Source organism: Mercenaria mercenaria, chromosome 12, assembly GCF_021730395.1.
Source record: "Mercenaria mercenaria strain notata chromosome 12, MADL_Memer_1, whole genome shotgun sequence".
In the NCBI taxonomy this organism is placed as follows: domain Eukaryota; kingdom Metazoa; phylum Mollusca; class Bivalvia; order Venerida; family Veneridae; genus Mercenaria; species Mercenaria mercenaria.
In genome coordinates this window covers 9162260-9187090 of record NC_069372.1, presented here as the reverse complement: position 1 = coordinate 9187090, position 24831 = coordinate 9162260, and the positions used below count along the sequence as shown (strand labels likewise).

At 33.0% G+C, this 24831-nt stretch overlaps 1 protein-coding gene and 1 long non-coding RNA gene across 2 annotated transcripts; both read right to left on the bottom strand.

Annotated features, from left to right (window-relative positions):
• Positions 1-416: 416 nt before the first annotated feature.
• Positions 417-8257, bottom strand: LOC128547211 (uncharacterized). The gene is made up of 3 exons (XR_008366370.1): positions 6125-8257; positions 4508-4743; positions 417-3576 (listed from the first exon to the last, which is right to left on the bottom strand). It is a non-coding gene; the product is annotated as an uncharacterized LOC128547211 (long non-coding RNA).
• A 5390-nt stretch (positions 8258-13647) lies between these two features.
• On the bottom strand, positions 13648-21498 carry LOC123534896 (glutathione S-transferase theta-1-like). The gene is made up of 4 exons (XM_045317359.2): positions 21290-21498; positions 19438-19525; positions 15847-16000; positions 13648-14584 (listed from the first exon to the last, which is right to left on the bottom strand). The coding sequence occupies exons 1-4, from the start codon at positions 21402-21404 to the stop codon at positions 14246-14248; spliced, it is 696 nt and encodes a 231-aa protein (XP_045173294.2). The 5' UTR covers positions 21405-21498; the 3' UTR covers positions 13648-14245.
• Positions 21499-24831: the final 3333 nt, after the last annotated feature.

Below are 24831 nucleotides of genomic sequence, written 5' to 3'. Positions count from 1 at the left end.
ATATTAGCATTCATAGATTCATTAGTTTTTATACAATAAATCAGATTTATAGAACACATTAGCATTTATAGAATACATTAGCATTTATACAAACATTATCATTTATAGAACACATTCGCATGTATTACATTAATAGAATACATTAGAATTCATAGATTTTTTAGTATTTATAAAAACAATCGCATTCATAGAATACATTAGCATTTATAATATGAGCCATGCCATGGGAAAACCAACATAGTGGCTTTGCGACCAGTATGGATCCAGACCAGCCTGCGTATCCGCGCAGTCTGGTCAGGATCCATGCTGTTCGCTTTCAAAGCCTATTGCTATTAGAGAAACTGTTAGCTAACAGCATGGATCCTGACCAGACTGCGCGGATGCACAGGCTGGTCTGGATCCATGCTGGTCGCAAAGCCACTATGCTGGTTTTCCCAAGGCACGGCTCATATATATTAACATTTATGAATTACATTAGAATTTGTAAAATACACTCGCATTTATAGAATTCAGTCGTATTTATAGAATATATCAACATTGATTCACTATATCCACACTGACAAAAATACAATTCGCATTTATATAAAATATATTAGCATTTATGTAGAGCATTGATATTTTCAACATACAGTAGCATTATAAAGTACAGTAGCCTTTATAGAATAATTAGCATTTATAGAAAACATAAGCATTGTTACAATCATTATAATTATAAAAAAGTCGTATGCATTTTGAAAATACGTTAACAATAATACATTCGGATTTATAAAATATATTAGCATTCATAGATCCATTAGTATTTATATAAAAATATTCGCATTTATAGAATACATTTATTTTAGCATTTATAAAGTGTATTAGCATTCATAGATTTATTAGTATTTACATAACAAATTCGCATTTATAGAATACATTAGCATTTATGCAATTATTATTATTTATATGATGTATTCGCATATATTTAAAGGATACATTAACAATGATTATAGATTATACACTAGTATTTATATGATTCAATCGCATTTAATAAATTCATTAGTATTTAGTAAAAAGCATTCTTAGATCAAAAGATTCGCATTTGTAGAAAACATTAGTCTTTACACAGTCATATATAGAATGTATTCGCATGTATTTAGAAAATCTACATACAATAAACAATACACCAGACTTAATATACTTCATTTGCGTTGGCAGAATACATTCGCACTTACAGAATAGATCATGTAGTACATTAGTACTTTTAATTACAGTAACATTATAATATACATTACCATTTATGAAATACATTAGTATTTATAATATACATTCTGTCGCTTTTATATGAGAACATAAGCACTAATACAGTCATTATCACTTTTAGAATACATTCGCATGTATCTAGAAAATACATTAACATTTAAAGAATGCATAAGTATTTATAAAATACATAAGCACACATAGATTCATTAGTATTTACTAAAATATTCTTAGCATTTACAGAATACAATTCAATTTATAGAATGCATTCGCATTTATGTAAAAAGACATTAGCGTATATGAAGTGCATTAGTATTTATACAAATCAGAAGTGTTATAAAATACTTAAGCATTTATAGAAGTGTTATAAAATACTTTAGCATTTATTAAAATACATTAGCATTTACAGAAGAAATATTTTCATATTTATAGAATATATTTATGCAATCTTTATCATTTATAGATTAGATTTGCAGGCATCTAGAAAATAAATCAACATGTTAAAAGAATACGGTCATTAGCATTTAAAATATGTATTAGCATTCAAAGATTTATTTGTAGTTGTGAAAAACATTCGCATTAAGAATACATTAGCATTCATTCAATGTACTATCATTCATAGAATACATTTGTATGTATTTATAAGATACACTTTTATAGGATACATTAGCATCACTTGTATAGAACACCTTAGCATTTATAGCATATATAAGCATTTAAATGATACCGTAGAATTAATAGAAAACATTTGTATTTATAGAATTCAGTCGCAATTATAGAATATACTTGCACTGATGAACGCATTCGCGATGACAGAATACATTTGAATTTGTATTTGTATTTCAAGTACATTTGCAGTATGATTCGATAGGCTTTATACAATATATAAACATTTATACAATACATTCTTTCGCATTTATGGGGGCCTCCGTGGCCGAGTGGTTAAGGTCGCTGACTTCAAATCACTTGCCCCTCATCGATGTGGGTTCGAGCCTCACTCGGGGCGTTGAATTCTTCATGTGAGGAAGCCATCCAGCTGGCTTACGGAAGGTCGGTGGTTCTACCCAGGTACCCGCTCGTGATGAAATAATGCACGGAGGGGCACCTGGGGTCTTCCTCCACCATCAAAGCTGGAAAGTCGCCGTATGACCTATCATGTGTCGGTGCGACGTTAAATCCAACAAAAACAAAAAAAAAATCTTTCGCATTTATAGAATTCATTTGCATTTACATTAGCATTTATAGAATTTTTTGTTGGGTTTATAGAAATATTCTCATTTATTGAATACATGAAATATGTCGCATTTGTAGAATTTTTAGTATTTTCAGAACATCCTAGTATTTATAGAATACAGCCACAATGAAATGAAACATTTGCATTTATAGAATACATTGGCTTTTAATTGATATCTTTGCACGGGTAGAAAGCATATGCATTCACAGAATACATTCGTGATTATAGAATACATCAGTATTTTATAAAACATTTGCATTTTTGGAATACATTCGTATTAATAGAATAATTCAGTATTTTTAGAAAACATTTTCATTTAAATAGAATACATTAAAATTCATATAAAACATTAATATCAGCAAATACATTATCCTTTATATCTTTTTATAAATGTTAAATGCTTATTTATTTAATAATGTTAATGCTTTTTTAAATGCTGAAAATATTTAATAAAAACTTTAGCATTTAATAGTTGCAAGTGTATTTTATAAACGCTTAAAGACGCGCCACAAAATAACTGTATTCTTTTGTATTTCCATGATGGTAATTATACATGCTTTGCATGAAGAAAATAAGAAATAACAAGTGTCTAGTTACAAATTGACAGTGACATATAAAGGCCAAGGCAATGTGTTTAATGTATAAATATATTATTGAATTAATGTAGTAGTATGCACAGTACTTGATGTATTAAGGTGAGTTTAGACCACACTTATAATACAAAATTTCGCTTTAAACGATGGGAAAGTGGTCTATGAAAAAGCATAACCGAAATGTTCGTTACAGCTTTAGTTTTCAGATCGGTTTGATACGACCACGCATAAGGGTGTCGGCCCGGTACAATTTCTCCTTCTTTGCTGTATAGTAAAACAAGCACTTTTGGACATGGATTGTGAATTTCACAACAAAATTGAAGCATTGACAGCTCTGTATTTCTGAAGAGTAATACTATCCCAGTCAATATATCACAGAAAAACACCACCATCAACGATGAACTTTTTTGCTAATCATCAAAGTATCTAGTCCATGTTTAAATTTCCCACTGACATCTGTCATGGCCACCAGTCTGGTGTAGTTTTTTAATCCTTCCGCACAGAAATGTAATCCTGAAAAACACACATAAAACAACTGTTAAAGACATCAGAAATGACAAAAAATGTACACATTATCAATAAATACATTTGGAATATAACATGTCAAAGTAGGGATAGCGTTAAATTGGGAACTTCAAAATTTCAAAGAACTACTTTCTAGGATACAACGACCCGGAAGTACTTCTATACCGGGGTGACACCCAAATCTTATCAAACTTTTAATTTAGCCAAATTTTTCCCATAAAATCTTGTAACTTAGGGTTTTGCGAGAAAAGTTACACAAGACATAGTCATCGCAAAGAAAATTTTGTCCCGCAGAAACATTTCAAACATTAGACCTACTTTGCGGAGAAATTGGCTCGGAAACCGGAATTTTGAAGAAAAAAGGCACATTACAAAATTTGCCTTCCTTCTGAAAATTTCAATCAGATTTTCATGAAATCAACTGTGATATCACTAGTTAATGCTTATAGTATGTTTTATGTAAGTTTAAGCTTATTTATTTTGAAAAATTATGTATCAAAATGAGCATTTACTTTAAAAATATGCAATTTTTAGTAAAAAATGCATAATTTACCCACTACAATTGCAGAAAAATGAAACTTTTAATGATTGAAAGACCAGAACCCACAAGCAAAGACCAATATGTGATTATATTTATGACAATTACTGGAAGTAAAACAGATCAATACATCACAGCCTATCTTAAAACGAATTATTTCTTCGACTAAGCCGAACAATGCCTGAAACGCCAAATGCAAAGCCGATCCGCGCCATCTTGGAAGCAGGCAAGTGCGGAAGGTCAAGAACTCCAACTGGAGCCAGACACAGCTCAGGGTACCCCTGAAACTGTCAAGCAGTTACTGACATTTTAGGCTACAGTTCTGACTAAAGACATTAGGACCAGAGGGAAATGCACCGGTGGAACATGTAAATCGCTTACCGAAAACTAGCCGTCATTCTGCGGTGTTACACTTAGAATAACAGCTTCTGCCCGCTCGACTTAATAGGTTGGTCTGGTTTATGGGTAGCTGCTGACTGGTTGTACACTTCTAAATTCCTACTGACATATGGAATTCATCGCCGGCAAATGACAAAAGAAAGATTGTGAACCGGTGTCGGCCTTTCTTGAGAAACAACTGAGTGTGTGTGTATAGTTCTAAGTGTGATCAGGAACACCTATAGAAAAAAGTGACATAATATTCACAGATTGGTACCATCTATCATTTCTTTATCATTCTGATATCAACTGGTTCAGGAACTTTACAGGAAGTCTGTCATTAAAACACTGCAACTGAATAATTTTCTACATATATGTTAGCTGAAATAGTGAAAAGAATATTAAAATAAGTATTACCAGACAACCTCTTTCAGCACAGACAACAAAGTATCTGAAATGCACATTTAAAAGAATTGAAACACATAAATGCTATGAAAAAACAACATACAGAAAAGCATGAATAAAAGTCCCAACAGGAAAAGTCCTATCTAAAGAATGAAGTAGAATGAATCGAGCAAAACTGAAATACAAATACCGTCAAGTTGTGTTTCCAGTCGGTACCAGGACAAACACATATTAAGGAAACTGCACGAGGCCGACCCAGGAAATCAGCCCCGTTAAATATTTTCTTAGTAACACAGACCTGCGTTGTAAACCTGAAAAGCAAATCAGAATAGAAGCATCCCATTCAAGGCAGAATGTATCTGACGACGGCCTGATGCGGGCTGAAGCTGACAGCTCGGAATATGTTCTAAACTGAAAAAACAAATCAATAAATAAAATAATACACAAACAACAACAACAACAACTATTTTATCACACTGAAGCAACCTCCATGTAATTCCCTGTGTAATACAACCAATGTCCTGTCAGTGTAAAGAAAACTTGTTATACATTAATAATGCCGACAAATGCACTCGGCACACCGGTAAGCAATGTCCTTCAACGCCAAAATGCCGGTAGCACATTGGATTTGACTGAAATGAGAAAAATAATTATTTCGTGTAATATTAGTTATGCGTCTCATACGCAAGGGAATGAACATTCACGCAATTTCTTTATATCATATATGAGACGCCTGCTGACTGGCTTTAACATCAGTGTAATAACACCGTGACCGGTTCGAGATCCAGGCCCGACAAGCAATCAGTCTCTCCGACTCCTGTTACGAAACCGACTATAGCCTCATTTATAAACCCATCCGGTCCAAAATGTACACTTCCACACATACGACACTGTTAATCCACGGTCTACTGCGGCACTATGTAACATGTTCACATATATATACTTATAAATTCTTCGGAAAAGAGACGCTATGCGAAATAGAATTTTTTTTTTAAAAAATTAAAGAAATTTAAATTTATATTTTGTTCTTAAAATTAAAGTGAAAAACTATGTGTCTTCTTTTTATATAGCCTTTTAAAAGCTTCCTGCTTGTTCAGTGTCTTTGCACTATAGTAGAAGACTGACAAATCAAGAGGAGACAACTATTACTCAAATTTCAAAGAAAATTCAACTACTGAATTTTTAAAATTTGAATAAAATTAAAATTTCACAAACCTTGGAAATATCCTTTTAGTCACTGATTTGTATTGTTATCAGCTACTAGTGTGTGAAGTTTCATGACTGTAAACCCTATGGTTGCTGAGATATTCCACTTTCTGAATTTGACATATAGGTGTCGGCCCGGTACAATTTCTCCTTCTTTGCTGTATAGTAAAACAAGCACTTTTGGACATGGATTGTGAATTTCACAACAAAATTGCAGCATTGACCGCTCTGCATTTCTGAAGGGTAATACTATCCCAGTCAATATATCACAGAAAAACACCACCATCAACGATGAACTTTTTTGCTACACATCAAAGTATCTAGTCCATGTTTAAATTTCCCACTGACATCTGTCATGGCCACCAGTCTGGTGTAGTTTTTTAAGCCTTCCGCACAGAAATGTAATCCTGAAAAACACACTTAAAACAACTGTTAAAGACATCAGAAATGACAAAAAAATGTACACATTATCAATAAATACATTTGGAATATAACATGTCAAAGTAGGGATAGCGTTAAATTGGGAACTTCAAAATTTCAAATAACTACTTTCTAGGATACAACGACCCGGAAGTACTTCTATACCGGGGTGACACCTAAGGAGGCAAAGTACTAAAAATTCAAGATGACGTCCAATATGGCCGCGATAGAATGTGCATTATGGTATATCATTTGTTGAATAATACTCTAGGGACATCTGTGATCAAAAATAAGTTTCTTTAACCAGCTTTATTAGCTTTGGGTTGAATTGTACCCCTACGATGCTTTTTTCTTAGAATAAAGTATTCATTTTATATGTTTCTTTGGGATTTTAAAGACTATATAAAACGTATCGGCATTTTATACATTCTCAGATCTTAAGGCAATAGTACTTATTGCTCGTTAAAAATGAATAGAAATTTCAAGTGTATATCTTACATTTAACATCATTTTCTGAAACTAAATATGTCTCTATATACACTGGCTCACCCGATTCATGTCTCTGAACGGCCATATGTTACTTGTTTATATTATGTTTTTAACAGTGAAGGGTCATAACTCGAGTCTGGCTGAGAAAAGTCTAAAATACAAGTCCATATTTTATATAAACCGTTTGACATTATGGCTTTGCAACTTTTATCACTTCGCTGCCTTTTTTCACAATGCATTAACTAGTTTTCTGATAGTTTTAAGAAACGACGCTTAAAGATTTTAATGTCAATGACTTTACACTACGTACAGCCTTTACTAAAATCTCAATTTTGCCAAAATGAACTTACGGCATTGTGGAAATAAGGCGACGACTTTTTTATTGTAATTCTCTATCCTATATGTAGACAAGAATGCACAGCTCTGTCAAGTATTTTGGCTGAATTATGGCTCTTTTTGGATATGGAAATTGTTTCAATTTTCACATATGTCCATATTTTGTCTAAGCTGATTGACATATGTCTTTGAAACTTTGACCACTTTTTTACCATCATAGTCTCATAGGCAAGAAATCTGTTTATGATAATAATAATAATAATAAGTTACACACTTCCATATAGTGCAAGACTTATCCAGTTCCAGTTTGGAATAATTATGATGCAACGTAGACTGATTTGGGAGAATTCATTTCCCATACGAAAATATCTATGTAAAAATATGTAATAGAAACTCTTGAAAAAAATTAAAGGCGAAATGTCGTATCAAACCTGTAGAAATAACGTAGATGTCATATTAAGTATACAGGTGCTCAAATAATTCCTTCTCCCAAATTCCCAATAATAGTAGAAAATTTCTCAAAAAATGTTTGAGAATTTCGGTCCTTGCGAAATATCACGAATGTGTGAAAATATTTTTTTCATGGAAAGAATGCTGTTATTGTATATTGTATAAAAAGATACTCTTAAAATATACTCGATTAAAATAATAAAGAAATATATTATTATTCAAACATATTGCTGTTATGTATACATCGTTTATCTTAAATATGTTTGCACTCAGAACATGATACAGCCTGTGGCGAATTGTCCGATAAAATGAGATTTTGTGATTTTTTGTTTACTATATTTTACGAAGTTGTATTTTTTTTTGAAAGTTTAAATATTCCGTCTCTTAATTTCCATTGATAACATTTTTATCATCTTTATTTTGGTGGCCATATTTATTTCAAAATTATGTTAGTTTTAATTTTTATATTTATAAAATTTCTCTAAAATGTACTGCATGCATTTTGTATGCTACATAATTGTTAGAGACTGTCAAACATGTTCAAATGGAAAAGTGTCTTTAAGATGGAGTTTTTTTTTTTGTTTTTGTTTTTTTTTTTTTTTTGTTTTTTTTTTTTTGCTTAAGGGGAGACAAATCTCATGTCATTATGCAAATAAAGTATAGTTTGATACTTCTTCAAAACATTGACATGGCATGAAAAAATTAAATTCTTATAAACAATGTCTTATAAGATAACATTTACCATTTGAAGCATACATCTGTAAAGAAAAAATATAAAAAAAAACATTCAGTGAATTGATTGCATTTGTTATATAGAATTTATTTGTGGGTTTTTGATAAAAAGGGAGATAATTATAAAATGTGAGAAATATATTCAGATACTTTAGAATGAACAATTACACTGTACCTTTTTTTTCTCCATTGTTGGACTAAATAATTCAACAGCAGTTGTGTTAACTTTGCCGTAAATAAAATATATAGGAAAAAACAGAGAAGTATTGTTTATGCGTAGCAATTAAGACACATAGTTAATAACGTTATCAAATAATTGTGCATTTTGTGGTGTTATACTTTTATGCAATGGTGGCAATCTCAGAGCAATGTGTGACTGAATGGTTTGGTTCTACCTGGGCACCTGCCAATACCAATAATGATTCCTGGCGGGGAACCTGTGACCTTCCTTTACCTTTCAAAGCAGGAATCTTGCTACATTCCTTAATTTTTTGGGTGTGACATTAAGCCCTACAAAACAGAATCTCTTTGCCCAGTTCTTGAAGACAATCATTTGTTGTACATGTATGTTTAAAGTTTTACATCGCATTAACACAATTCGGGACTTAGGGCAACTTTTAAGCTCTGATGGTCGAGGAAGACTCGAGGCGCCACTCTGAGCATTATTTCAGGCATATGTGGCTGTTTGGTAAAGCGGCTGACCTTCCGTACGCCAGCTGGATGGCTCGCATGACGTTCTGATCAGGGCTGGAATCCAAAGAGACTATGGTAAAGTGATTTTTAACTACTTGACCTCGGAGGTACCTTGTTAAGTATACCAGATGACTAGTTTGATTGTCAAAACTAAAACATCACTGAAAAAAGAATAAATTATTCTGAATATGAAATGTAATGTTTATTGAGTTGATTATAAAAAATAAATGATCAAGGGTGACTTTAGGAGAATAGAGTGAGACTTGGTAATGCTCAACCATAGTCATTTTTATCTAGAAATGGTACATTTTATACTCGGCAACATGTATAGTAAAACTGTTCTAATCTCACACAATACTGAAGATATCCTTTAGATGCAGCTGTTTACGATTTCTTGATACTATAAGAGGTCAAGGAACTCGTGTCATTGTTGTGTGACCATTTTACATTACACTTTTATGAAAATTACTACGCCGAACATATGAAGACACAAATCGCAGTTTGAATGCATTGAAATAAGTTTGTCAATATTCATTGAAAAATCCTATATCCATTAAATTTTGAACATGTTCTCATTTTAAAAAATGAAATAATTTATTGTCATATGACGTCATACGCCTATATGTTTGTGCGTACAATTCAAATTCGGCACCGTGAAAATGAAAAGGCTTAAATGCTAGAAATGCAATAAAATGTAAAGCCTAAGGAGGTTAAGTGGCTATATAAAGTTCTTCATTTGAACAATACCATCTTAATGAGATTATCAAATTCGTTTTTGAAATATTAGATTGATTTGCGTTTTATAATAATCGTGAATATAGAAAAACATAAAAGGTAAGTGTAGATTTTTTGGAAACATAGAGCACAGCAAACACAGCATGAGACACAGACCGCCAAATAGGCCTGCCACAAACAGAAACACGCACGCACGCACTGACAGCGAGAACATAACGAACGGATAAAGGAACACAATGTGCACTGCCCAGGAAGGGCCAGTGGCAACATCTTCGAACGGTACATCTATTTATATTTTTCTTCTTTCTAAATCATATACCGCTTACAAACAAGCAATGTTCCAGATGAAAGCTAGTCTTACTGACAGTGTTTATTCTGTATATCATATCTGCAGTTTGCAGTTTTCATAATCATCAATTTTCATTAGTGGAATCAGTATTATTGTAAACAATAGCGCAAAAGTGAACAATCCTCGAAAAGTGAGTACTGGTGTCGATAATATTACATGTATATTAATCATTTCAAATATCGTATATTTTTAACTGAACTTGTAAAGGTCATATGATCTTGATTACCCATGTGATATTGGTCATCCCTTGGAAGTTTTCTATAGAAAAAAATTCACATAGACATGTCTCACAAAAACCAAAATGCCCAAGTGGAAAAATTCGAACAATGAACAATAAAAAAGAACTATCCAGCTTTTCAAAGTGTTTAATGTTACCCCAGGTGCCTCTTCGGACAAAACTTTAGCCATGAACTGGTACCTGGATAAAGCCATGAATCGTTCACAAAGCCAGCTTGATTGCTTACTCTTATAAAATAATAGACACCTCGTGCGGAGTTTCGAAAATACAAAGATACGAGCAGGTACAAGCTACAGACCGTATCTCAAAGGTATACTAGATCCGAATTTTACATTTGAAAATATGAACAATTACTACATATAGTTAATGTAAACATACAATTAACAGTATTATGCAATAGGTTTAAAATAAGACAAAATGCATGTATAGCTAAACGCAGTATAATAAGGTCATTATAATAGTAGCTCGATCTTGGATGCTGTATTCGGCTCGAGTGGATTTTTGCCAGATCGGATCTCACGAGGTGCGCAAGTGCCGAGTGTGATCCGACCTTGCAAAATCCACGAGAGCCGAATCTAGATACTGTTTTAATGACCCTTATATACCTCCACATTATATACCTCCACCTTTTAGTGTGGTGTTTTGTTATTGAACGAAATCTTCAACGTTTATCGATATTAAAAAAAAATTATGTGCACTATTCATTGAACTGTGTCAGGTCATGCATATTAATGAAAGTAGCCTGTTATTATAAAAGGTACAATACGGAATTTATTTCTGCCTGTTCATTACCAGCCGATTTTTACAGAATTTATACAGGTATATAATTTATTACTAGTACAAAAAGTCTAGCCAATGATTTATATTTAATATACATGTATACTAATTGAATGGTTTAGATTTATTCAGGGGGATCATTTTGCCACAAACTCAAAGTTGCGATACTCAGTCAAAAAAGAGATTCTCTTGTGCATATCATGTTAGGAAGCCATCCAGCTGGCTTACGGAAGGACGGTGGTTCCACCTAGGTGGCCGCCCGTGTTGAAATAATGCACAGAGGGGCACCTGGGGTCTTCCTCCACCACCAAAGCTAGAAAGTTCCCATATGACGTATATTCGTTATACACAACAAATCTTTTGTGCATGTAAGTTTCTACAGTAACGGCCGAGCGCTCGTTTTCTAAACATACCAACATAGCATTCAACCTCGATGTACGCAATTTGGGCATTTCGGAAAATTTGTTTGCACAAAAATAGGACACCCGTCTCACTCTGTTGTTCAAAAGTTTCAAATGACATGTGTTTTACTGGTAAATAAAGAGAGCAGCAGGAGAACAAAATGATCAGCAGATGTCTAGAGTAAGTAAAAAGTTACGTTAAATATACATTTGTAACACTCTTGGCGTGATATTGAAGATTTTTTAATGGTTGCAATTTAATCGATCAATCTATATCCAAATCTGGATACCGAAATACCATTTAGCAATTTACGCAGTTCGAATTTGTGTTTGTCAATATTAGATGTTGTTTACGTTAATTAGAAAAAAAAGTGAAAACTTGAAATATTTGCAATGTGTGGGTGGATACATTTATCAAAAACCTGTCGGAATGCGGATGCAGAAGTCATGCATTAAATTAACCATTGACGAAGATTTGAAAAACGATAACTACAAAAAAAACTAGTATATCCTGTTTATGCAATCTTCACAATGTAGAGAATATTAAATAAACAACTAAATAAATAAATAATGATAATAACAGCTTTGCACACAGTTCGAATATGCGATTTGTTCACATGTGTAGCAGTTGGGAGTTTAGATGCAGTTACCCTAAGAGACACATTCTTAGGTCCCTTTTGGCAATACACAATATGCTTGCGCGGGTCTTGAAAGTTGCACAATGAAATAGCATAATATGACACAGTGTTTCAGTTACGTAAATATTTTGAAACATAACTATATATCTACTGTTACTGTTGATTTAACGTTTGTGTCCTGGAGTGTATTGTATAGAGCAATTCACAGAACTCTGATTTTTCAACATTCTAAGTCTTGTTATTTATCGTTGTATCGAAGTAATTCAAGAAAAAACCTACAAAATAGATATTAAACATTTAAAATCTAAGATAAAATTATTAATGAATACTAGTACGGGGCAAGTATTGAAGCACACACTTCAAGGGTAAAGTTACATAGGACTCTATACGAAAGATGGTTATATTCCTCAAAATATCCTGGGTTGTTCCAGTTGCAATTATAGACACTGTCACGATCCCTGCCAGTAAGCATGAGCGGTGTGATAAACTATTAATTCAAATGATTATCTTTGTAATATGTAGTACAAATGTGACAAACAAAATGTATTAACGCTGGAATATAGCAAGAGTACGCATCTCTTGCCGAAACATTTTCAATATTTTCAAGGGGAGGCCCCAAAACCCGATCCGCCGGGAGATGGAGACCCACTCTCTCGCCTACACCACACTCGCAACATCTCTGCTTGGTTCGTAGCTATCTGGCGTACAGTTCAAAATCATCCAGGTACGCCCCTGGCTTTGTCTAGGTTATATAACATTCATTCACAAGTTTTTTTCCACAATTATATAATACCGAACATATAATGTAGCGCTATTAAATAGCAAAACATTAGTGTACAAACATACCCTTTCACTATACCGTATTTTTTAAATATTTCAAACTTACATATTAACAGTTTTGTGTTAAGTTCAAACTAGTTAACAATCTTTAAATAATTATTTTCTATTCTTTCTGGATAGAATACAAGTCCATATACATGTAATTTTAAGTAATCATTAAAAATGCTTTTGCGAATGTAATTGCACAATAATATTTACGAGTGTTGATCGAGAATAAACAAACGAAAATTATATTTAAATTAATGCAATATTTGCATTTATAGCTTGATTTGAATAGTAATAGTTTACGAAAATAATTAATGTTAATAATGGATGTAAAGGCAACAAATGGTATGTACATGTATATGCGGGGCAAATGGGTAGACACATACGTGTAAAAGTTTAGTTTTTCGCATAAATAATCAAATAAAAAGTATGAAACTGAAAGGTTCTAATAAATTTATATAATTTTTATTGATCAAGAATTCAATTTGTATGACGTAAATGTCGACGTTACGTACGTAACACGTTGCACGAAAGTGGTTGCATTCCACTAAATTCCAACATTATAAGGCAACGTGAGAGTAAATCATGACGTCTTGGAAATTATGTTTATTCCGCCATTATATAGACTAGAAATATGGGTTTACAGTGTTGAAACTTTGCACTGTAATATAATGCATTGAATATGTTTTCTTATATATCTCCTTTCAGTATATTTCTGGATCATACACGGTTAGTACAAATGTACAAAATTTCTTGTGTTTTTTTTTCAAATATCTGATAACTTACTTATTCCGACCATTATAAAATTATATGAAACAATCTACAATCATACCGGTTTTAAGCTAGGTGTTTAAAGACGAATACAGTATACAGGTTTGCATTTTGATGATGTCATATTTTATACATGTACACGTCAGCTGAAGCATACGTAATACTGATTATAACAACAACAAAAAATGCTAATGCATTTTGTATCATTGAATAAAACGTTTTGATCCCTTCTCAAATTATACAATATACATTTCAAAGCTTTAATCTTATTTATCGTTATAGTTTTGAAGATTTTATTTGAGTATAGATTGATTGCATCGGTGAAATTCCCTCACTCTGGCATTCAGCAAAGTAAGGTTCAACTTTAGATTTGACCCTATCTGCCCATGCGCTAACTTTAGGGTTAAATCTATATGCATTCTCATCTCCAACTATATCAAGTTGCATCAGCTCACAAAGGGCCTGCAAGTCTGCCACAGAAATGTCTTTTCCTGCAATATATGGTGTGTCCTTTAGAAAATATTTGTCTATATGGTTAATGGACTTTTTCAGTTCTGTCTTGAATCGCTTAACTTCATCCAGCTTCACAGGTCTACCTCGCACCGTGTTGATAAACTGAAATGTAAAATAAGCTATTGAAATTTATCATATGATGCCCTAAAACGTTCCTTAACTGTCACAAATTTCAAAAATATAGCAAGTCGAGTAATTATTACTTTAATTACATTCCAGTAACTTAACATTTTGTATTACACATGAAAGTGTTAGGTTGTTGCGCCAAACACATGAAGATAAGACACATCACAGTTTGTATGCATTCCAGTTTAAATGATACACCATTATAGTTAAAAACACTACTTTAATATTAAGATATATTTTCGCGAGGCTAAAAGCGCGCTTATTTAATCGCGAGGCTAAAAGCTCGTTAATTAGTTCGCGAGGTAGAACATTCGCGATGTATGGTAATACATGTATCAGCAAATTCACGTGCATTTGTTTTCGCGAATACAACCAGTTAGCGAATAGACCGAAAATGTCTAACTCGCGATAATGTCTGACTATACAGTAACTTATAAAGTACCAAACTGATGCTAGAATTCAATATTGTTTTATTTTCTGACATGAAACTGAATAATATTATAAAAACATTTCATGTTTACTAAATAACACCTACGCAAAGCATAAAACTAATATATATTCTTACTATCTTTGGTATAGAGATAGATACAACAGAATTTTACAGAATATAAGCTTCGGTAAAACGCAGAATGTTCGTAAGTATGTAAATCTCTAGCTAAAAATGGTAAGCTGCACCACTATTTACGCAGTCATGTGTCCCCGTGAGCGACTGGTTAAGGCCGTGATTTGAATCACTTACCCTTAACTGCTGTGGATTCGAAACCTCGCTTAGAATGTATTAAAATCTTTCATGTAAAGAAATCAGCCATCAGAGAGTTAATCCAATCTATTTAAAAGCAACATTTGGAAGCATAAATCGAAACCAATCTAATAACAGTAAATTCGACTGGATTCAGTCTGTTCGTGACAGAAAATGAAATGAGCAGCCTAGTACTGCTTGTTTCCAAATTCTGTTGCACAATGATATTGAATGGAGTCCGTAATCCCAACAGACCAGAACATACTAACAAAACTGAAATCACTGAATGAACGTCTTTACGCGTTTGTCGGTTATTGATGACTTATATATGCAAAGGCGAATTATAAACTGATAATTAATTTTTAACTATAATTATATATATGCTGATGCCGATTACAAATATTATCCGAAGTATGGATGCGTTTGCCATCAGATATCAATTATAAAAAAGTTTGACTTTTTATTTCAAACAGAAGGAAATGGCTAATCGTAAACAAACCTGATGTCTAAATGCCATCATAGCCGTTGCTCTAATGTTCGTGTGATGCCAATTAAGGTACTCATCTATACGAGCTTGCTGCGCTAGGTCCTTGGAGGGATACCAGTGTTCAGCTACACCAAACTTCCGTGCAAGATAGCGAAATATTGCACCACTGTAAAGGACACGTATAATAGCTAAAAGCTAACATAGTGGCGAGATAATCTAGCAATACCACGCTTGGATGCCAGTCTAGTGGTCCTCGGTTCGAAAACCGGTTCAGGTACTGTATATTTCTGAGATAATTTATCAAGCAGCATCTGCAGATAATGGCGGAAAGAAAAAAAACCAATCCTCTAAAGTGGCATTTTCATGTTTTATGTAAGTCAGTTTCTTGTGGACCTAACTTGACATTTTGGTAGCACTTCAAAGAAGTTTTTTTTTTACTTTTATAGAAATGTAAACAACCCGTTTTACACAGGTGTTCCTACCCATATTTAAGCTGTCAGGTATGAAGATGTTCCATAGTGTTGACGTTTAAAACAAAAGTTTTCTGTTACGTGACCCCTATTTTTCTTCGTGCTTGTTTGTGATTTAAAGGTCATTTAAGAACAAAACTAAAATTTGCAATTTAGAAATTAAAATTGGATTCAAATGTTCAAGGTGTTGGAAGATTGTTTATTTCATAAAGAAATCCACTACTGTTCTACTTTACAGACAAATACTTATCACTGTTTATTTATATAAATACATTTGACAAAGGGTCATACATAAAGAGTATTTATTGGCGATCTCAGTGGCATTTAAGTTCAAACAAATTGTCTGAATGTTTCACTTGTATACTCCGGTTATTTATTTGTTGCTGTATCTGCTATAAAACGAAGTACCTTTAATCCTGAAAACAGTAGCACAATATAATAATACATTTCCCTGACCGTTTCAAATGTGAAATATTAATCCATTCACTGAAACACTTAAGTTACACCAACATTTACATTTATATATTTACAATATATAATGTATATATCGTTTATTGGTTTACGACGGCCTTCCGTCTATAGATATGTATATATGAAAGGTATACTTTGTATTGCGTTTATATACAGTCTAAATATGTTTCATTCGATAGAAATACACTTAAGAATCTTTCTAATACAAACTATGATTTTTTGCCAATATTTTTAAATATTTGCATATTTTTCTAAAGACAAGTTTTTAATACACGTTCAAATTTTCAAGAAAATCGAATCATGCAAATTTTAAAAACGTCACTAAAATAAAGGTTTCGTTTGTTTTAACCCTTACCATGCTGGACACGATTGGTTCTGCCTTTGAGGCATCCGTGCAGTCTGATTATGATCTACACTGTTCGCTATTCAGCCGGTATCTTTTTGGTTAGTCTCAATTTTTCGACTGCAAGGCAGACCGATTTCACAGACTGACATTTACTGTATGTCTGCCTCTATACGTCCGTGGAGGAGAGGTACTGACCTGTGCAAAAAATTATCACAGTATCGCGATTCGCGTACAATTAGTTGGACTACTTTTTGGTAAGCACCCCTTTTAACAGTTAATGGTACTGTCCAAATTGAAAGATGGACTAGTTCATTATAGAAAGGTGAAAAGAACGATCGACTATCATTTACATGAAAACAGAGGATTTTATTGAGGTCGGACAGACGATTGATGAAAACCTTCGACGTTTTGCATCTTTTTTTATCATTTTAAACAGTATGTAAAAAAAGAAAAAAAAGAAGACAAAGCTTTCAAATATCAGATAAAAATTAAAAACTCTTTTAGATACAGCTCTCACACGGCGTATTTCCTTCCTTATAATGGCCGTATTTCCTTCCCTATAATGGCCGTATTTCCTTCCCTATAATGGCCTATACATGGTACCTTAACCTTTAGCCTGCTAAATTTCTAAAACATCATTCAATTTGGGCAATACCATTTATCATTCGAAGGGGTTTTAACTGAAAATTTACTGACTGAATAGCGAACAGTGCAGACCAGGATGTGCAGGCTGATCTTGGTTTGCACTGGTCGCAAAGGCAGAATCACTTGCCGCCAGCAGGCTAAAGGTTAAAATTCAAATTCAATTTTACAGGTAATTTTCAGTGTAAAATGATAGCTAAGTGTACCAATTTACCTAATATGTTTATGTCTTCCCTCCTCTCCCTGTAGAAAGATACATGTTTGATATTTAAAAATGGCCATCTAAAATATATGAAGCAAATTGGACAACTCCTGTATTGACTGTTTTTCATTAGGTTTGGGATTTCCCAAATTATAGTCTGAATCAAATGTTTTCACAGGTAAATAAATCAAAGTATAGTGTAAGCTTAGTCTACTTTCAACCCTTTGAAAAAGCCTATACGCGGAACTTCTTTTGTCTTTCAATAAAGTTAAATTCCAAGACTAGCCAACTGTCTAAATCTCATAAAAAATCTGAGTGAAAGAGTATCACATGCTCTTTATTATAAGCTTACCAAAAACAAACCAAAAAAAAAAAAAAAACCCTGAAAGAAGTTATTAAAGATGTTAAAATGTAAACCAGTACAAATATTTTATAACCGATATTTTTTACTCCCGAATGCATTCAATACAAGAATGGTTTGTCCTGATATGATGCTAAATGAGGGACCCAATAGACATTTTTTTTCAAAAAGTGTAAACACTTTAAGTTGTAAAATGGTGTGAATTTCTTAAAACACTGTTTGTACCTTGTATAACAATAGATAAGACATCAACAATCTGTTTAAGGCAGGGACCTGCCATGAAAATCGGTAAATTATGTATTTTGACATTTTTCATTTTCCATGGAAAGCCATTGGCGCGTAGAACTATGGTTGCGTCCGAAGAATGCATGCCGAACTACTTACCAGAATACATAATCACATAGAAATTGTAGAATGTCCTTGTGGAGCGTGCATGACTTTGTGTTACACTATGTGCAGCGAAGCAATCCTTTTCTTAAGTTGGCTTAAGTTTTTTAAAGTCAATTCAGAGTTGTTTCCCTTAGATCTTCTTTAGTAGCGGTATGTTCGTTTGTATCTTTAAAAATTTGCAACTGTCGTAAAACGAATGAAATTATGTGAAAGCATAGCCTGATTTAATTGAGATGTAATTTAAGAACATCATTACAAACATACTTTTTTTCTAAATGTATGTTAAACTTCGGAAAGGTCATTTCAGCATTTTTTAGTTTTCAGATATTTGCAAAATAACAAGCGCTACGTTAGAAGATTTAATTTTTTTTTTAAATGTAATATAAGATACGAATCACGGTTCAGGGGTTTGCATGTAATTTTGACTGTGACTAAAAAAAGACCTGAAGCGCCTGTGGTAAATTACAGACTCCGGTATATACTTGAATGATAATTATCTTTAATGTATATATTTTGTAACCATGGCAATCCTGACCCTAACCTTTAGTCAGTATATTAACATATTATACACTAAATCCGTGCGGACATGCAATTATTTGCATATTTTGGTCGAGCGCTCCGACTGATAATCACTTCCGGACATGCGCAGAAGAACGCTCCAGGTCAGCAGTCCCTAGCAGAAACTTTTCAATTGCGATTAATTAATTAATAAATGTGTTACCTCTCTCCTAGAATAAAGCCATTATCATCAATAACAGGTACTCTCTGTATTGAGCTTATTTTGGTAAATTCTTCCTGCAAGTGTTCACCTGAAATGAAAATAGCATAGTTTATTATATCTTCTAAAAGGGTTATGCAAGTTCTTCAACTTCCAACACGAACCAAATTGAAACTTATATGTAATGATATCACCTTCTGAAACACCTCCTTATATAAATCGCCGGTCCACAGTTTGTGATATTGACCGGTCTATAATTCAATGAAGAAAAAAGTCTTAAAAATTATTTCTGATGTCATGTTAATATATATACCCTTCTCAAATGCGCTCATTTGATTGGTCGAAAGGGATGCACACGCAGGTCCGCAAAAAGCGATATTGACCCGCAAAAGTGATAATGACTCTTGTGATATAACTTTTTCTTATATGTATGAAATATGGGCTAGTCAAATGAGTGTATTTGAGTAGGGCATATAATATAACAATTATAGACTTATGTTTCGGTCAATATATCATTTTTACAGGTCCGTAAAAACACATATTGACCGAAACATAAGTCAATAACTGTATAATAAAACACTTACAGAACGGCTTGCCTGTCAGTTGCTAAAATTATAAAATTAAGGCTCATAGTGCCATTGTTTAAAAAATGGTTGCCACATTCCGAGGCTTTGTTTATGTTCTTGGTAAATCATATTTTCAATAAAGGTTTTCTCATGTGTTTGTCATAAGTTTGAATATTTTATAAACATTGCAGAAACATTTTTTTATTATGTCATAAGTTTGAATATTTTATAAACATTACAGAAATTATTACTGAATCCATTATTTTGATTACATCCCTTTATAAGTTCACGTGTAATCATGATGATTGAAAGTAGTGATTTTCTCACTATTAAATTATGCATATTTTCCATTTGCACAGCTGCTTTATCTGTTTTTAACATAATATGTAAAGCATTATGCAACTTTTAAGAATTTGGTTTGGAATATATCCGCCCGCTTAGCTCAGTAGGTAGAGCGTCGGTCTACGGATCGCGGGATCGCGAGTTCGATCCTCGGGCTGGGCGTATGTTCTCCGTGACTATTTGATAAACGACATTGTGTCTGAAATCATTAGTCCTCCACCTCTGATTCATGTGGGGAAGTCGGCAGTTACTTGCGGAGATCAGGTTTGTACTGGTACAGAATCCAGGAACACTGGTTAGGTTAACTGCCCGCCGTTACATGACTGAAATACTGTTGAGAAACGGCGTTAAACCCAAAACAAACAAACAAATGTAAGAAAACATAATTTTTATGAAATTTTATTGAAATTGGGGTAGATGAGGGTATTTCGGCCCCCTAAACGGCAGAATCAAATGCTGACTTTCGATAAAACAGTAATTATAACAAACATTATATTCACTAGAGAGTGTAGGAAGCTTACGCTAATTATCTGTGGGATTAAGAAAAAATGATTGAAGATATATAATTTACTATATGAATATATGCGTACATTATTGAGAAAAATGAGGGATTAGTAATTGTGCATTACAAGTAGGCCTTTTACGTGATTCCTTCTTGTAGTATAACTTCTTAGCCCTGAAAAAGATTTTTTTATGCAAGAAGGAAAGTTGTAACTTTACGGTGTAACGGTACTTAGACTAGGTCACGCCGGTATTGAGGTCAAAATCTAGATCGATACATTTCACATGATTTGTTTATGAATAATCCTTGTTTTACGCTAGTTTATAAAGAGCTGACACCCCAGTGCATATATTTCACATTAACTTTAACGTAAAACTGACATACATGTTTAATATGTGTTACTCTAACCTATCAAATAAATAGATATATTTAAAAAATATATTACCTGAGCCGAGGTCGACTTTCACCATTTCAAACGGTATAGTGTTCATCTTCATAAACAGATACACAGCCCTGCATGGCTGTGATTTTAGATCAGCATATAATTTTACTGGAGCCATCCTTTTGCACTTTACACAAACAGCAATATGACTGATTTAAATAGTCACATAAATCGCGGTATAGATTTTGACCCGACCTCCAATATAACCCACACGATAAATAACACTGGCGGAGAGGTAGTGGTGGCAGGGGGGCGTCTATCCCCCAATTATGAGCAAATATTTGCCCTCCACTCCCTTCGATTCTTATCCCTTTATTTCACCGAAAAGAAAAGTAGTAAGTAAATGTACAGCAGCACATTTTAAAGATCATATAGATGTAAAAGTAAATAATTTTATTTTTATATAAACAATGTAAAGTTTAATGGAAAACAGCTTTTTTTCTATTTGGTTGTCTGATGTCCAAACATTTTCGGGGTGAATATAGAAAGTTTGACCAGTTACCCCTGTTGCCCTTTTACTCACCAACAGTCAACATCAGGAGCGCTCTACAATTAAAACAAAAAGGGTATAGTTTCACTTTAAAGTAAAAAAATAAACAACAACAAAAAACAAAAAAGGAACATAACAATAATATTACAATGACAGTATTTACATGAAAATATTAATTGTTTTATACATAATACACGTATGTGCCTCAAAATAGGTTATAATCTGTATCGGACTATCATATCTTCTTCAATGCTAAAGAGTTATCCATTTATTATGTAATATATAACGGTAATGTAAAAGATATGATTCCCACTAAAAGTATAATTAATTCCAATTAAAAGTATAATTTGATTTCCATTAAAAATATAACTACTCACACGAGAGAAATGTTCGTGTGCTTTGTCGAAAAAATACTTATGGTCATATGGGTTATAATAATGCACGAGATTAAATGAATGTACCAACAATGAAGATAATTTGCCAATGATTTTCTAGATGGTCATATTTACTTAGATTAATGGGACAAAATTATCTACTGATTCTTCGAAACAGATCTATTACAAATATAATCAGAAACTTTGGATTTATAAAGTACAAATTGTTATTTATATACATATCCCCCGCTTCTAAAACGCAAAAAAAAATGTTGCTTTTTTCAGTGAAAATGATCTATTATTGTACAAAATAAGAAAATAATCAGTCTTAGTCATTATATCTAATGATTACTGGAGTTATTTAGCTTGTAACTGTCATTGCCTAACGATTAATATCTGAATTGTTGTTAAAATTTGAAAAGAAAGCTCCCAGTCTTCGGCGTCCACCTGATGTTAAAAGGGCAAATATCAAAAGTCGACGTTTTATTTCATTAGTTAGTTAAAACATGTAAGAGACTATTGGAAGCTTTGACCGAATATAAGTGCTGGAAAGATTAGATTATTGTTTGTTTACATAGAAAATAAGCCAATGGATGATCCGGGGTACTCTCAAAATGTCATCGACACAAAATTGTTCCTGTGTACTTAATATGGCGGGTAGGTGGGTAGGGAAGTTTTCCTTTCCTGGATTTCGGAGTATTATATTGCAAGTTTGTGAAAATAAATATGTTCATACAGCGGCAAAATAAGGGTCTTTTGGGAAACACTATCTACACTTGCTTACTTTGATAAATGACCATTCCAGCTTGTTTAGTTCTGCCCATTGTTTTCTCGTTTAGGGCAAACCCGTTATTTTAACGGGGGACCATACCCCGCTTTTCATGGAATTACACGCTAGTGTATCATTGAAAGTTCCATGTGCACCGCTGTATGAATAAATCTGCGGATGTCCCTAAATTGTTTTTGTACTTGTAGCATGTGTAAGTGTTGAGTTCTGCTCAACCCGGGGCTAGAGAGTGTGGACGGTAGCATCCATTTCCACAACCGTCCATGAACAGGCTCAGTCAAACCGAGCCTGCAACATTTTCGTTTTTGTCGTGTTGAGCGACCTGTGGAGTTTCCACTTTTTCTGTTTCCGTTATACTATTATTTCAGTAAAACAAATTTTATGTGATCAGTTTGGGCAGACAGAATTGGCACAAGAGACAATGCAACTTAAAAAGAACAGTGTTTTATAGAAATATTTCAAACTTTGAATTCCATCAGCCATATTTAAGGTTCTTTAAATGAACTTTGTAACTGATTAGATTAAGAGTCTTAGATTGCAAACAGAAACTGATTGTTGGCTATAACAGTAGCTACACCATTAGAAGGGGCTATGTCATCTTTGTAGCATCTTAACTTTATAATAGACTGTACACTAAACTGCGAGACAGATATATATACTATCAACATATTGAAGAATGCCAAATCTGTATAAATCTGCTTCTTAGATAATGAAAATCAGATGAATGTAAGAAAGTTCGAACTTTTAAACCCAAGGACTTTTAAACCCAATGCTTTCATAAAATGCAGCAAATTATTATATTGTAACATTTAAAAGTATATATGTAATACATCTGGTGCTGTAATATTTCGGTAATTTAGTCATTTTTTCTTTAACAATGTTTGACAAAAGACAGATGTTAGATATTGTTTAATGAATTTTACTATGTATAGCAGCATATTCTGTTATGGTCATGGCATTTAATAGTTCTAATCCAGTCAGTCGCCCGTTTAGGTTGTCGTAAAACTGAAATATTGTAAACATTGGATTGTACTCACACTCATGAATATTCCGTATGTTTCCGTAAACTAATTTTCGGTGTCCGAACCGAAATAGCGATATAACAATTGGATATATAATTAGTCGCCGGTAGAAACCGGCGACTATATTTGATACGCTTTAGGATTTTGCAGCTGGTAGGAGAAGTTATTAAAAATGTGACAATGAAAAAAATGATATTGTAAATAAAAGAAAAATAAGGCAGTTAATGAAAGGCTTACATGAAGGAATAAGGAGCTGAAAATTGCATAAGATTTTTATTATTTCAAAAGATAGCTTTTTTCTTAATTGACATAATGTCGCATGTGCAGGTAGCTGTGCGGCCAAAGTGTTAAGCTGCCAATCTCAGTTCGAGTGCTATGTCCATATCTTCTTTCTTTTCCAAATTTTATATGCAAACTTACCACTTATCTGATACTTATTGTGATTTTTATAATTCATTTATTGAAAGTTATCATAAACAACCATTGTAGAAAAAGTGGAGTAAAAATTGTTTTAAAAGTATCTTAGATAAAAAGACAAATTGTTTCCAGTAAATATATACTACAAGAGAAAACAATTAAAATTCATGAAATATGATTCATAAAATAATGTAAGAATAAAAGCAGTATCGATAACATTACAGTACATTAAAAATGATCTAAAGTGATTTCAAACCCGTAATAATGTTGGTGGAAGTCAGACACCTTACCACTACGCCACCATGTCATCAGTTAAATGTATAGGTTACTTTAGTAAAATAGAATTTTCAGGATACAAATATTGCGTAAATTAACGAAAACGTCGGAAAATATTGGCGAAGATTAATGAGTGCCAGGTCAATACTAATAATTTTTGATAATGTGGCAGTTGAGTT